Raw genomic sequence first — 14637 nt, forward strand, 5'->3', positions numbered from 1 at the left:
CATCCTGAAGCTGTGTGATCAGTATTTAAAGTGACCCTCCACCCTGGGTCTGAAAAGTGACTACTAGTCACGATCGCTCGTGCTCAGATAAGGTGTTATCTCAGCATGCTCAGGTGCTGATCAAGTGTCTTCATGTGCTCAAATAATATAATAATTCGAGCAAAAGCATAATCAAAGGGCTAGTCCATCTGATGGATGTCTCATAACCCAGCCATTTTTTTGCCAGGAGAACTGCTCCTTTAAACATTAAAGGGATTGTCCAGTCAGAGGATATTGATGACTTATCCCTGGACCAGGTCATCAATATTGGATCTGTGGGGGGTTCTAAACCCGGCTGCCCCACCAGTCAGCTCTAATAGTCTATGGAAGCTGGATGTAAACGTATTTGCTGATAAGCCACCGCCAAGTACCGCAGGGCAGCTTATATTCTTATAGGAGCTGCTCTGCAGCACTCGGCAGCGGATGCTACACAGTGCTCCGTTCCATGTGGTTACATCTGCCGGCTGGCTGATCAGTTAGTGGTGCCAATCTGATATTTTTGACTTGTCCTAGGAGTAGGTCATTAATATCTTCTAACTGGACAGCCCCTTTATCTACAGTTTTCTATAAAAAAAATACTAATAAATCAATATTACAAATAAAGATAAAAAAAACTTTGTAATATATATCTTATTAAGCAGTATGGTTCTTTTTCTTATTATCGATCGCTTTTTTTTTTTTTTTTCTTGTTTCCTGTTCTCAAAAACTACTCAAATCTGTCTGCAAATCTGTCTGCAGTGAGGGATCAGATTACTGAGTATACGAGAGTCTGTGGAGTGGTGATGGGGGAAGCAGCTGGAGGGAGAAAGGCTGCAGCTGTTGGTGACTAAAGAGGGGAAAACCTCTTAATAATGAGGGACACAAGTCCTAGAATGTTCTTCGTGAGTGCACATGCGCTCTCTTTCTGGACTTTTTACCTCAGATTTCGGCTGAATTAATAACGATGGTACAAACGTAGACTAGCCTGTCTTGAAAGCACCAGTTTTATCACATTGGCATTATGAGACCGTGTTTGGTGCCGATTAGACCAGAGTTGGGGGGCATTTCTTAGTAAATTAGGACATTTTTCTTGAACCTATACTGCCCCCTATGTTCTGGTGCCAATCACTGCAGACAGTTTTGGAAACCGAGCAGCTGATAATTTAGCAGTAATGTGTATCATCCCTTCCCCCAGAGAGGCCGAGCCGCACTACCGATCGGGCGGATGATGACCTGACCGACAGCGACTCCAGCACCGACCCCGAGAACCCGGCAAATCAGCTCTTCTGCTTGGAGTTTGAGGCAGACGGAGGCCAAGTCACATCTGTGGTGGTCTATGAGGTGGGTGTCGTATGAAGTATCCATGGGTGTAACCACGGTGGGGGCAGGGGCCATAGAGCCGAGGAGGGCCCAAAAAGTCCTTCTGGCCCATATGAGAAGACCCAGTACTAATAAGGATCCATGTTGGTGGAGATTTTGCGTTGGGTCCTATGAACTTCCAGTTTCACCACTGGCGTTATCCTGTACTGATTATTAGTGCGGATTGCTATAGACCTATGTACATTTTATTGCTGTGTGTGTCCATTTGCTGCACTCCATAAAAGATAAGGACAGCAGGAATTTGTTGGCCGACTTCATGAGCTCTAGGATCAACTATCATATTGCTGAAATCTAAGGGGTAATCATCCCCATTGTGGAGAAGACCCTCCATTTCCTTTCTCATTTTTATTTTTTCTCCATACAGCTTAATTCTGGGGCTGCACAGCGAAGCCAGGAAAGGCAGACTGCCCCCTTAACTGGAGGGAAAAGAAACAGTTTTATTTTAGTGCCCTGCATTAGATTTTTTTTTTAGAGGTATTTTTTACTGCACATTGAACTCCATAAAAAAAAAAAAAAAAACAATGATGAAATTGCGTTCTTATTTCAACCCACTTGGAATTTTTCTCCCCATTTTTCAGTACATTATGTAGTAAAGTGAACATGACCTATCATGAAAACACAAGGTGACCCGATCAGGATGGTCCTAATCTCTCATATTAAAACCTCACCATGTTGCAAAAATGACCTTAACCCCTTTCTGACATCGGGCGTAATAGTATGCCAATGTTGGACACCCTCCATTTGATGTGGGTTCCGGCGCTGAGCCCACATCTTTTCTGGCACATGTCAGCTGTTTTGAACAGCTGACATGTGCCCCTAACAGCCGCGGGAGGAATTGCGATCCTCCCGCTGCTGTTAATCCTTTAAATGCCATTGTCAAACTTTGACAGCGACATTTAACATGCGCTTCCGGCAAGCACTCTGGAAATCCACCCATTGGTGACCCCGTCACGTGATGAGTTGGCATGACAACCACAGGTCTCCTGCAGACCTCTATGGTTGTCACTGCCGGATTTCTATGAGCGCTGCCCGGTGGCCGGCGCTCATAGCAATTGAGTAATTCAGCTACATACAGGCGAACTGATCATCTCCTTTATGTAGCAGAGCTTATCGGGTTATAGCAGCTTCGAGACTATTGAAGCACGCAAAAAAAAAAAAAGTTTTTAAAAAATATAAAAGTTTAAATCACCCACCTTTTGCCCCATTCAAAATAAAACAAAAAATAAAAAAATTAAACATACACATATTTGGTATCGTCACGTTCAGAATCGCCCGATCTATCAATACAAAGAGAATTAACCTGATCACTAAACAGCGTAGCGAGAATAAAGTCAAAACCCCAGAATTACGTGTTTTTTTGGGGGGGGGTTGCCGTGATATTGCATTAAAATGTGATAACGGGCGATCAAAAGAACGTATCTGCACCGAAATTTAATTTTTTTTCCCGTTTTCCAGTACACGATATGTCTAAAACCAATGGTGTCGTTCAAATGTACAACACGTCCCACAAAAAAAAAAAAAAAAAAAGTTATGGCTTTGGGAAGAAGGGGAGCAAAAAAACCGAAACGGAAATACCCCTGGTCGTTAAGGGGTTAATGTGAATAAAGGCGGAGCAGGATCGTACACTACTATGGACACCCACCAATGGGAAGCTATATAAATATAATGCCCAGCTCAAAGAAAGGATCCTTACCTGCACTAAGTGCTAGAGGTTAGGACCATCCCAGCTGGGGGTCACCTTGTCGCTGGTGGGATGGCCTTTAAGCTTTTGTTTTAATCAAAACCAGTATTTAGTAAGTTTCCTATGTTATTTATATGCACCATTGCTTTACTTACAGCAGGGTAAATGTTCATTTTGTTTCTGTCTTGGGTTTTGACTTTACAATGCACCTTGTCTTGTGTGTGAAGAATATGTAAATTTCCTCTGCATAGATGAGGAGGACTTGAACTCTAGCGCCACCTATTGTAAGTAGCTATCCTAAAAGTCAGTATCGACCCTTTAACTAGTCTAGGATAAAAGCCAAACCATAATTTCAGATTGCAGACCAGATAAATGTTTCAGGGTGTTGCCCCTCATCAGTGCAAACCATGAAATCAGATTTGACTAGGTGAGAGTCCCCTGACTGTGGTGTATACGAGAAATAAAACCATTTCGGGCCATTATATGTTTCCCTGTGTGCTTTGACTCTTCCTCTCCTGCTTCTTCCCTTCCCTTCTCAATAGACTTTTATAGGAGCAGGTGTCATTAAATCACTCACTGAATACAGAACTGTAGACAGATTTGAGCAGTTGTTAAGAGTGAATGAACATTGTAGGAACCAAGAAGTGTCATATATGTAAACGGAGAAGTATAATTTGTAAAGTTAGCGGTGCTGATGGAGTCCTGTCTGCTGGGGCGCCCGCACAATCGCCAGTACACATGCATCATCGTCAGCGCCACTCCTCTCCTGTTACGGAAGTGAGCGGCATCGGACAACCCCTTTTAAAGCAGGGGTGTCAAACTGCATTCCTCGAGGGCTGCAAACAGGTCATGTTTTCAGGATTTCCTTGTACTGCACAGGTGATAAATTAATCACCAACTCATTATTTGTGTAGTTGATTAAATTATCACCTGTGCAGTACATGGAAATCCTGAAAACATGACCTGTTTGCAGCCCTCGAGGAATGCAGTTTGACACCCCTGTTTTAAAGGGTTCTAGTAAGATAGCAAGTTATCACTCGGTGTGAAGGTGTCCAAGGATGGCTCTTGAAGGAGAAATTCATGATGTGTATAAAAAGATGCTTTATGTAGGAGTCTGAGGCTGGATATCCAATAATCTCTGCCGGTTCTTGCTCTAAACACATAGAATATTCCATATATTGCTTTCTAGAGCTGAGCACCACTATATTATTGCACACTGACACCGAAGACCATGCATTTACATGCCTTCCATTTTTTTTTTTTTTGCGTTCCATCTGATGCAGGATGATGACGCTGAGCAGATTGCGACAAAAATCTCAGTAGAGAACCAACTGGAGACCAGAATGAAGGAGGCTCTGAAAAGACGGATTCAAGAGGAAATCGCCAAAAGGAGTGTGCATCGCTGAATCCCCTCCTCCATCATCGGGGGCCTGGTTATTCCTGTGTGGACACCGCCGTATTCTCCAGTGTTGGGCGAACGATGGAGTTGGATATACCGAGGAGCCGGAGAACCTGTATGAGCCGTTCCCGCCGTGCCAGTAATGAGAGGGCGCCTGTGTTATGTCTCATTTACTGCTCTGAGAGAAAGACCCCGTATGATTTGGGAAGTGCGGGGGAATCGGCACTGTAGTGCCTTACATGATCCGACGGTTTCCTGAAGAGCGATACATTGGTTTGTGTTGTTGAATTCAAGTTTTTAAGTTTTTCTATTTCCAAAATTGCTGGACATATCTGACATGTCACAGAAAATGCACAAAAATAAAAACTTTCCCAGTGCTATTTTACCTTTTTAATCTCCTTTTTTATTATTTCATTTTGTCTCATGTATCAATTTATTATAAAAAAAAAAATCTTCTATTTGTCTCCGGAGCTCAGCTATGTCCTCTCATTGCCCTGTGTGTAGCTGTTAGACAACTACCTGCAGCAGGAGCCTCTCCCCCCATTTGCCCTGTTTACAGTAAGGGAAAATGCCAACATAAAGGACAGCACTCTTGGCCATGAAAGGAGGGTGTTCCTCAGCCCCCCCACCAGCCAAAGATGGAAATGATCAGCATGAGGTTAAAGGTTGCCATAAAACTTCTATACGTGGCGGTAGTCATAAAAAGGACAATGACTCCAATCCAGTCACTCAATATCACTGGGTATTCATTGTTTAGGTCATGCTTAGAGCCATAGCCTAGCCTAGTAGAAACATAACCAGATAAATATAGGCAGGCTGGCACTGCTGTCCTATAATACTGAAGATCCCAGGTAACTCAAGCGATGTGATGGCTTCTTATTGGTGGTGCTCAGTGGCACAATGTAAGACCACAATCCACAGCAATATACAGAGAAGGAAATCCACAGCACTCGCCAAGATGTGAGAATAAATGGAGAATTTATTAACTCAGCGGTATAGGAACATGGGGAAAAAAAAAAAGCCTAAAGACCGTTTCGCAAAGCTCAGAGCCTTGTCAGGGACTACAATGCCCTGACAAGGCGCACTGTGCGAAACGGCCACAAATCTCACCGCTGGGTCTACAGAAAGAGCCGCTGTATCCATAATGTTCAAAGAAGTGAATAGGAGTGCTAGACAAAACCTAGCTGAGCCCGCTCGGCTGTTTGTAGAGTCTTTTGCTCCTGTGTTCGCGGTATAGAGACAGATATTCCCATGAATACCTGAGACGGGAATTACCATTTTGGCTTCCACATCACTTCATCTTCTCATCCAGATGTACTGCCTTGAAGACACATTCCTGATTATTGCAGATAAACGGTCTCCACCCTGGGGTTGTATGTGTAATTGTAGTATGGTCGCATTCAGATACTGTAGATTCCTGAAAGGAGTTTTCCAGCAACCCACAATGTTACGATCTGATAGTCACATAGAGTTAGCGCAGAATTTTTTATTTTTTTTTCAGCCCCCAAACCCTTTTAATAAATCCTGTACAAAAGTATTAGGGCACACGTCTTATTCACTGAGTTCAGTTTTTATTTCTTCAGTCCCATTGCCCCCAGGGTATAACCTCTGGACCCTCGCCATGCCGTCTGCCTCTACTAACATGTGACAGAATGGCTGGCGGTAAAGGTCTCATTGATACCAGCGCAGTTCTGTAATAGGGGCCACCGCGCTGATATCAGCGGAGCAGAGGGGAGAAAAGCCACCAACGCTCTGCTAACTCCATAACTGCAGAGTGCAGACCTCCTCTGGTAGTAACATCGCCACAGACACTGCACCCCACCGGGAGCGTCATGGCCGAGCTGCTGCACGCATCCCTACATCACCAAGCACAATGCGGACTCTGGAGGAAACGTGTTCTGTGCAATGACGGATCACACTTCTCTATCTGGCATCCGATGTACTGAGTTTGGTGCCTGATTGCACTTTGCCAGCTGTACAGTTTTGTAGAGTAAGGATAATATGGGGCTGTTTCTCAGGGTCGGCCTGAGCCCCTCAGTTCTGTGAAGGGAAATCTTAATCCTTCAGCATAGAAGACATTTTGGACAATTGTAGCTTCCATCTTTGTGGAATCCGTTTGGGAAAAATACATTTTCTGTTCCCCATGATTGTGCCCCAGGGCATAAAGCAAGGTTTGTACAGACATGGTTGGGTGAATTTGGTGTGGAAGAACATGACCGACCACGCAGAGCCGCGACCTCAACCCATCCAGCACCATTGGTTGTGAGCCCGGCATCTGCCCAACATCAGCGTCACCTCACAAATGCTCTTCTGGGTGAATGGACAAAAATTCCCACTGACACCAACAAAATCTTGTTTAACCCCTTAATGACCACCAATACGTCTTTTAACTGACCTGAGATAAGAGAATATCCTCCCCATACAGGTGACAATCCAGCATCTGTCGGCTGGACACTATAGCTGACAACTTGCTGCATCAGCCACGATCAGTGTTTGCACCGTCCATATCTGTTTAACCCTTTAGATGATGCTGTCAATAGTGACTACATCATTATAAATGGTTAACAGAGTGTGGGGGCTTCCTCTTTATCCCAATTGGTGCCCTCAGATCTTGATTTTGTGGTCCTGATGTTTGCCATGGCAATTCATGACCAAAGAGCGGCCTTAGAGTCTGACGGCTGTTGTAACCTGTTCAGAAGTTACCGACATTTAGGTGGTAAAAATACACATTTTCATTTCTGTCATGCCACTTTGCATTAATTCCTGTAAAGCACCTGAAGGGTTAATAAACTACCTGACGGCAGTTTTTGATATGTCAGGGGGTGCTGTTTTTAAAATGGTATCACGTTTGGGGGTTTCCCAATACATGGAACCCCTAAAGTCAATTCAAACATGGATAGGTCCCTAAAAAAATAAATGTTGTAAATTTCCTTGAAAAAATGAAAAATTGCTGCTACATTTTTAATCCTTCCAAAATGCTGACAAAATAAAATAACATTTTACAAATGATGCTGATGTAAAGCCGACATGTGGGAAATGTTATTTATTAATGGTTTGCTGTGGTATGACCAATGTGGATTAAAGGGATAATCATTCAAACTTTGAAAATTGCTAATTTTTCAACATTTTTCTAAATTTTTTTGATTTTTTTTTTTTTTTATAAATAAACACAAAACATATTGACCTAAATTTACCATTGTCATAAAGTATAATGTGTCACGAAAAAACAATCTCAAAATCACTGGGATTTGTTGAAGCGTTGCAGAGTTATTGCAACATAAAGTGACACTGGTCAGATTTCAAAAATTTGGCTCCGTCACTAAGGGGTTAAAGACTACCAGAAGAGTGGGAGCTGTTATAGGACCGACTCCATATTAATGTCTATGGATTTAGAATGGGAGCACGTAAAAGCTCCTGTCGGTGTAATGTGTGGGTTGTCCCAATGTTCTGTCCATTCAGTGAATATTCCTATAAATCCTTTCAGAGAAATAGACATTGTATATGGTGACATTTCATCTGTTTGTTACGTTACAAGACTTTTTTAAATGTAATTTTGATTTAAGTGGGTGAACTTATAAAGCCCCCATTAATGATACCAGCTAGATCAATACTGAATGCATAGATTACTGTATCATCCTATATACACGTCTCAACATTGAAATTGCAACACCAAGAAGGAAAAGGTGTGGAGTTCTGGAAATCCCAGGAGGGATAGACATGCTACTGATATTGAAAAATGGAAACAACATTTTCAGAAAAACTGATTTTTTTTTCATTGCTCAGTATGAGCACCAAATAACGAAATTCCTGCACTTACAGCCTCGGCTGCTATTAATGAGGTTATTAATTGTTGTGAGGAATGTTCTGCCTCCCTGAATTCACTTGGGCAGATCATCAAGATCCGCTGCTGGCAGCTCTCTTTGCTATTGCTGACCAATGATGTCCCAGATGTGATTGGAGACGCTGCAGTCCATGGCAGCATGTTTAGCCAACGTAGGCTGCTCACAGTAGCATGAGCAACATGAGTCCTGACGTTATGTTGCAAAACAACTCCAGGTATTTTTTCACATTCCCTCTTCATGACATTGCCCACATGGTCTCCAGACCAATCTCTGGCTATCACTGCATCCAAACAAAAATGGGACTCGTCAATAAAAAGTACAGACCTCCCTTGCCGTCTTGCTCTACCCCGTGACAGCCTTTGAGAGCGGTGGCATGAGGTCGGTGGACACCTGAAGCTGGACATCTGGCTCGTGGCCCAATGTCTTGTAAACGTCTGATGCTTGACACCTCAGATTTGGTATGATGTCTGATTTCACCTGCAGTACACAATGGATCACTAGGTGCAATACTTTGAATCTGATGAGACCACGTGGGCAACGGCATGATGAGACCTTACTGAGGGAACGTCCCACTGGTGTTATTCCCATGATTATGATATGGGGTGTCATAACGTACAGTGGCCAGGCCTCTCTAGTCTTCATTCTAGGCATATTAACATGTCGTCCTTCCATTGATTTGGTCATGGAAAAAGTGGTATGACCATTACTCTAAAGTGTCCCAGGAGCCGTTTTTAAACACAACACCATACCAGACATTGCTCGTGCTACTGTGAGCAGCCTGAGTGGCCTAAACATGCTACCATGACCAGCAGCATCTCCGAACTTGTCTCCAATTGGGCATATCTGGGACGTTATTGTTCGGCAATTGCAAAGGGAGCTGCCAGCAGCAGATCTTGATGATTTGCCCAAGTGCATTCAGCGCCGCAGAACATTCCTCAGACGACCATTCATAACCTCACTGATAGCAGCCAAGGTGTGTAAGTGCAGGGATTTCTGCGTGTGGCGCTCATACTCGATACTGAATAAATCAAGATGTTTTTAACTCTTTTTTTTCCATCATTTGCACATCAGTACCATGTCGATCTATCCTGTGATTTCCATAATTCCATAACTTTTTCTTCTTGGTGTTGCAATTTCAATGTTCAGGAGTGCATGTGTCATGGTTGTGTCACGTCCTCCTGGGAGATCTGGGGGTTAAACGATCTTTACATACTGTGAATCGCAGGTCTTCCATTTAAGGTACCTTCACACATAACGATTTCGTTAACGATATCGTTGCTTTTTGTGACGTAGCAACGATATCGTTAACGAAATCATTATGCGTGACAGCGACCAACGATCAGGCCCCTGCTGGGAGATCGTTGGTCGATGCGAATGATCAGGACCTTTTTTTTTGGTCGCTGATCACCTGCTGTCATCGCTGGATCGGCGTGTGTGACGCCGATCCAGCGATGTGTTCACTGGTAACCAGGGTAAATATCGGGTTACTAAGTGCAGGGCCGCGCTTAGTAACCCGATGTTTACCCTGGTTACCGTTGTAAAAGTTAAAAAAAACGAACACTACATACTCACATTCCGGTGTCTGTCACGACCCTTGGCGTCAGCTTCTCGCACTGACTGTCAGCGCCGGCCGGCCGTAAAGCAGAGCACAGCGATGACATCACCGCTGTGCTCTGCTTTACGGTCGGCCGGCGCTGACACAGTGCAGGGAAGCTGACGCCGGGGGACGTGACAGACACCGGAATGTAAGTATGTACTGTTTTTTTTTTTTTTTACTTTTACAATGGTAACCAGGGTAAACATCGGGTTACTAAGCGCGGCCCTGCGCTTAGTAACCCGATGTTTACCCTGGTTACCCGGAGACTTCGGCATCGTTGGTCGCTGGAGAGCTGGCTGTGTGACAGCTCTCCAGCGACCACACAACGACCTAAACAGCCATGCTGCAGCGATCGGCATCGTTGTCTATATCGCTGCAGCGTCGCTGAATGTGACGGTAGCCTGTGTGTTTTGTTCCTCATATTAAATGGACTTTGTTTCCTTTGGCGCTAAAGAGGTTAACAACTCTTTGTTTGCTGGTTAGAGACATGCAGCTCCATCTCACAGCTGCTTCTGATGTGCTCGTTTTCTCCCTCTATAAAACCTGGCCAGACCTTCTCATCCTTGCCTGTGAAAGTTTTGCTTCCTGGCTTGCTAGAGTTGTGTGCTGAAGTTGGATTTCATAGTTGCTGCTGGAGATTGTGTGCTGCTTTTGGATGTATGCTTTCCCCATTATCCTATTCTCATTTGTTTTGTACCTTCCTATCCTTCCCTTTATTCCCCTCTACCCTTGGTGAGTGTTTTTGTATGTAAGTTGCTTTTTGTTATCCCTGTTTGCCTTACGTTTATATACACTAACATACCTGTCCCAGGCATCCTGGAGGAGGGGACAGCTTTGCACATTAAAGGGACACTGTCACCTGAATTTGGAGGGAACAATCTTCAGCCATGGAGGCGGGGTTTTGGGGTTTTTGATTCACCTTTTCCTTACCCGCTGGCTGCATGCTGGCTGCAATATTGGATTGAAGTTCATTCTCTGTCCTCCATAGTACATGCCTGCGCTGTGCAATCTTGCCTTGCGCAGGCGTGTGCTACGGAGGACAGAGAATGAACTTCAATCCAATATTGCAGCCAGCATGCAGCCAGCGGGTAAGGAAAGGGTGAATCAAAAACCCCAAAATCCCGCCTCCATGGCTGAAGATTGTTCCCTCCAAATTCAGGTGACAGTGTCCCTTTAACAGGAGCATAGTGAGTTCAGAGACTCGGGCGTCTCTACCATCAAGAGTACCCACTGGAACAAGGATAGTTAGAATCCCAGTTTCAGGGACAGTTACCTTACCAAAGACCATCACAAGTGTGACAGCATGACCATAAGCTGTCAGAAATAATTTCACAATGGTTTAATCATAAATGTCTTTATACATAACACCATACATGTAATCAGCTCTGTACAAATGAGGAAAATACAAAATAAGGAACAGTAAATGCTCATCTCCTTGCTGAAATAAATAAGAAAAAAAAAATATTCCATGAATGCAATGTTAGTCTGGATGTTTTTGTAACCACAGAAGTCATATCCGTTCGCACTGGTATTGGGCAAAGCTAGTGAAAAAGACACGTGTTCGGTACTATATTCTTTAAAAGGACACAGAAGTCTGCATCGAGAGCTACTGGAGACAGATGCTCTTGGTAGAGTTGATGTGACTGTGCATTATATGGTCGTCCATTAAGACTTTGACTTGACCTCCATGGTTGACTTCCCAGATAAAATGCTTTCTTACTAAGCCACCCCCTTGGAAGTACCAGCCATGCATACACCATCTACAATAATTCTGTTTTGAAGAAATAAAATGGTGTTGGGACTTAATTTAAAGTAACGTTCCTTTCTCAGACATTTATGGCATATCCAGATAAGTTTCTGACAGGTGTTGGTCCTACCCTGGAAACTAGGGCTCTTCTAATGCCGCCATTCACTTCAATGAGTTTTTTTTTTAAATAGAATGTGTGACCATCTCTTCATTAACAAATGAGGTCCTGAGATGGTGCGAATCATAGTAACATAGTAACATAGTTAGTAAGGCCGAAAAAAAGACATTTGTCCATCCAGTTCAGCCTATATTCCATCATAATATATCCCCAGATCTACGTCCTTCTACAGAACCTAATAATTGTATGATACAATATTGTTCTGCTCCAGGAAGACATCCAGGCCTCTCTTGAACCCCTCGACTGAGTTCGCCATCACCACCTCCTCAGGCAAGCAATTCCAGATTCTCACTGCCCTAACAGTAAAGAATCGTCTTCTATGTTGGTGGAAAAACCTTCTCTCCTCCAGACGCAAAGAATGCCCCCTTGTGCCCGTCACCTTCCTTGGTGTAAACAGATCCTCAGCGAGCTATTTGTATTGTCCCCTTATATACTTATACATGGTTATTAGATCGCCCCTCAATCGTCTTTTTTCTAGACTAAATAATCCTAATTTCGCTAATGTATCTGGGTACTGTAGTTCTCCCATCCCCTTTATTAATTTTGTTGCCCTCCTTTGTACTCTCTCTAGTTCCATTATATCCTTCCTGAGCACCGGTGCCCAAAACTGGACACAGTACTCCATGTGCGGTCTAACTAGGGATTTGTACAGAGGCAGTATAATGCTCTCATCATGTGTATCCAGACCTCTTTTAATGCATCCCATGATCCTGTTTGCCTTGGCAGCTGCTGCCTGGCACTGGCTGCGCCAGGTAAGTTTATCATTAACTAGGATCCCCAAGTCCTTCTCCCTGTCAGATTTACCCAGTGGTTTCCCGTTCAGTGTGTAATGGTGATATTGATTCCTTCTTCCCATGTGTATAACCTTACATTTATCATTGTTAAACCTCATCTGCCACCTTTCAGCCCAAGTTTCCAACTTATCCAGATCCATCTGTAGCAGAATACTATCTTCTCTTGTATTAACTGCTTTACATAGTTTTGTATCATCTGCAAATATCGATATTTTACTGTGTAAACCTTCTACCAGATCATTAATGAATATGTTGAAGAGAACAGGTCCCAATACCAAATCGGTTCGTAGGACTCAGATCAGCGGAACATCAGTATTCTGTGGCCATCAGACAGGAGCCCTGCGAACAATCTCCTACCTGTTTGCCTCTTTCGATCACCCAGCATGTTACACGTGCGTCGCATGACATTTTGTAAGGTCTGCTAATGAAAAAAGGAGCCAAGGATACCGTCAGGGCTCCCGTTTGCCAGTGATAGTTACTGACATGGCTTCTGGATCAGTTCCTGCGAATCAATTGGCGCGATCTCTAATTGGGTCCTGTTCTTGAGAAAGCTGAATGTTCCATAAGTGGGACTGGCATTCTTTAGATATTTATTTCCAGGTATATTTGTCAATCCTATTTTTTACATCAATGTTTTTGCAAAAATCACCCCCCAAAATGATTGAAACTCAAAACAGTTGCTGGAAATTTGCTTCTCCTTTGCTACACTATTACAATTTTGCCTGGACGATTTACAATTTTTCACAATTTTTCTCATCTTTAGAGTCTACTGTTTCGAGAGAGAATCTACACAGTTGGAAACAAAACACCCGGTTCCATGTCAGCAGACCATCTCCGTAACCCAATAAAGCAAACTTCTGCGGGTACAACAGGTGATTGAAGGTCAAACATGATCTTCTCAATGCTCCAAATATCCATAGAAAAACCAGGGCTGTTCCATTAAATTCGTAAGTTGGGAAGTCCTCGTGTTGTCCCTCTCCTTACAATTATTATTATTTTTATTTTTTTTAAATATTCAAAGTGAAAATCCTGATAACTCTTGGATTTTTATCCCCAGCCTAATGTATAGTACCTCACACCTTGCTAGTCTTTGACTCTCTTGACTCTTCTCAAATTTCCTGAGAAGATCTTGAGGTTGGTCTTCAACCAAGAACTTTGTATCTCAAAGCTGACCTTTGGCAGATCCCATACCGGGCACATGAGTTCAGTATTTATTTTCACATGTATATATGAGAAAAAAAGTTTTAGGAAAATAGTCTGGATCTTCGTTGAAGGACACAAGATGATTCCTTGAGTGAAGAATGATGAAATATTTTCATGTTTTTGACATTTTCCACTTCTCGTCACTGATTCCTTCCTACATGAAGAGCTCCCTCATTCTCACACTTCAGTTCCAGGGTCACTATCTGATCTTTGGACCTGTTCTCCTCGCGAACCTTTGACCGGCATACGGCTGAAATGACCCCTGGAATATGTTAAGCTTTCCGACAGGCTGTCATCTTCTTCCTCTTCCAGATAAGCTCTTTCACCATCTTTTCCATCAAAATCTAGAATGAAGGAAAATGAGGAGATCTATCAGTTCCTGGTTCTACACTGGTAGACATTTATCATTGAGTTTTCCCCCCTGGAGTGATTTTATTTGCTCCAGTCATTTTGGCGTAATTTTTTTTGCTACATTTTGGGAAACGTGTGACATTTCCAGGTAAGCGATTGCAAAAACAGTTAAAGACAGAAGAAAAAAATACAAATTTGAGCTTTGTGCAAAATTCATGAATTTGGTGTAAAAACCATCAGCGAAAACCAGAAGTCAAAAAAGAAAACTGACTTTAAAAAATGCAAATGATGAACTGAGCGTTTGTTATTTTTGATAAATTTTGGTCAATTCTTCAATTTTTTTAAAGCATAAGATTCGTCCTGTCAATGAATGGAACTACGGATAAGTCCACTCTTAGATTTTCTTGAATTTCCTTAAACGCAATCTGTCAGCAGGTTTTTGCTATG

General features: G+C 43.0%; 2 protein-coding genes across 4 annotated transcripts in view; one reads left to right on the forward strand and one right to left on the reverse strand.

Moving 5' to 3' along the window:
• The window catches only part of C4H2orf68 (chromosome 4 C2orf68 homolog), a 58664-nt gene extending 45071 nt beyond the window's left edge, over nt 1-13593 (forward strand). Inside the window, exons 3-4 of one of the 2 annotated variants that reach the window (XM_069766769.1) lie at nt 1214-1359; nt 13400-13593. In XM_069766769.1, the coding sequence (XP_069622870.1) occupies nt 1214-1359; nt 13400-13516 (263 nt within the window). In that variant the 3' untranslated portion in view covers nt 13517-13593. Of the gene's footprint in view, nt 1-1213; nt 1360-4362; nt 4864-13399 lie in introns of those variants that run through there. The other variant, XM_069766768.1, reaches the window with a different exon arrangement.
• GMIP (GEM interacting protein) overlaps nt 11256-14637 on the reverse strand; it is a 108238-nt gene continuing 104856 nt past the window's right edge. Inside the window, exon 21 of one of the 2 annotated variants that reach the window (XM_069766766.1) lies at nt 11256-14183. In XM_069766766.1, the coding sequence (XP_069622867.1) occupies nt 14017-14183 (167 nt within the window). In that variant the 3' untranslated portion in view covers nt 11256-14016. The remainder of the gene's footprint in view (nt 14184-14637) is intronic. The other variant, XM_069766765.1, reaches the window with a different exon arrangement.

This window comes from Ranitomeya imitator, chromosome 4 (assembly GCF_032444005.1).
Source record: "Ranitomeya imitator isolate aRanImi1 chromosome 4, aRanImi1.pri, whole genome shotgun sequence".
In the NCBI taxonomy this organism is placed as follows: domain Eukaryota; kingdom Metazoa; phylum Chordata; class Amphibia; order Anura; family Dendrobatidae; genus Ranitomeya; species Ranitomeya imitator.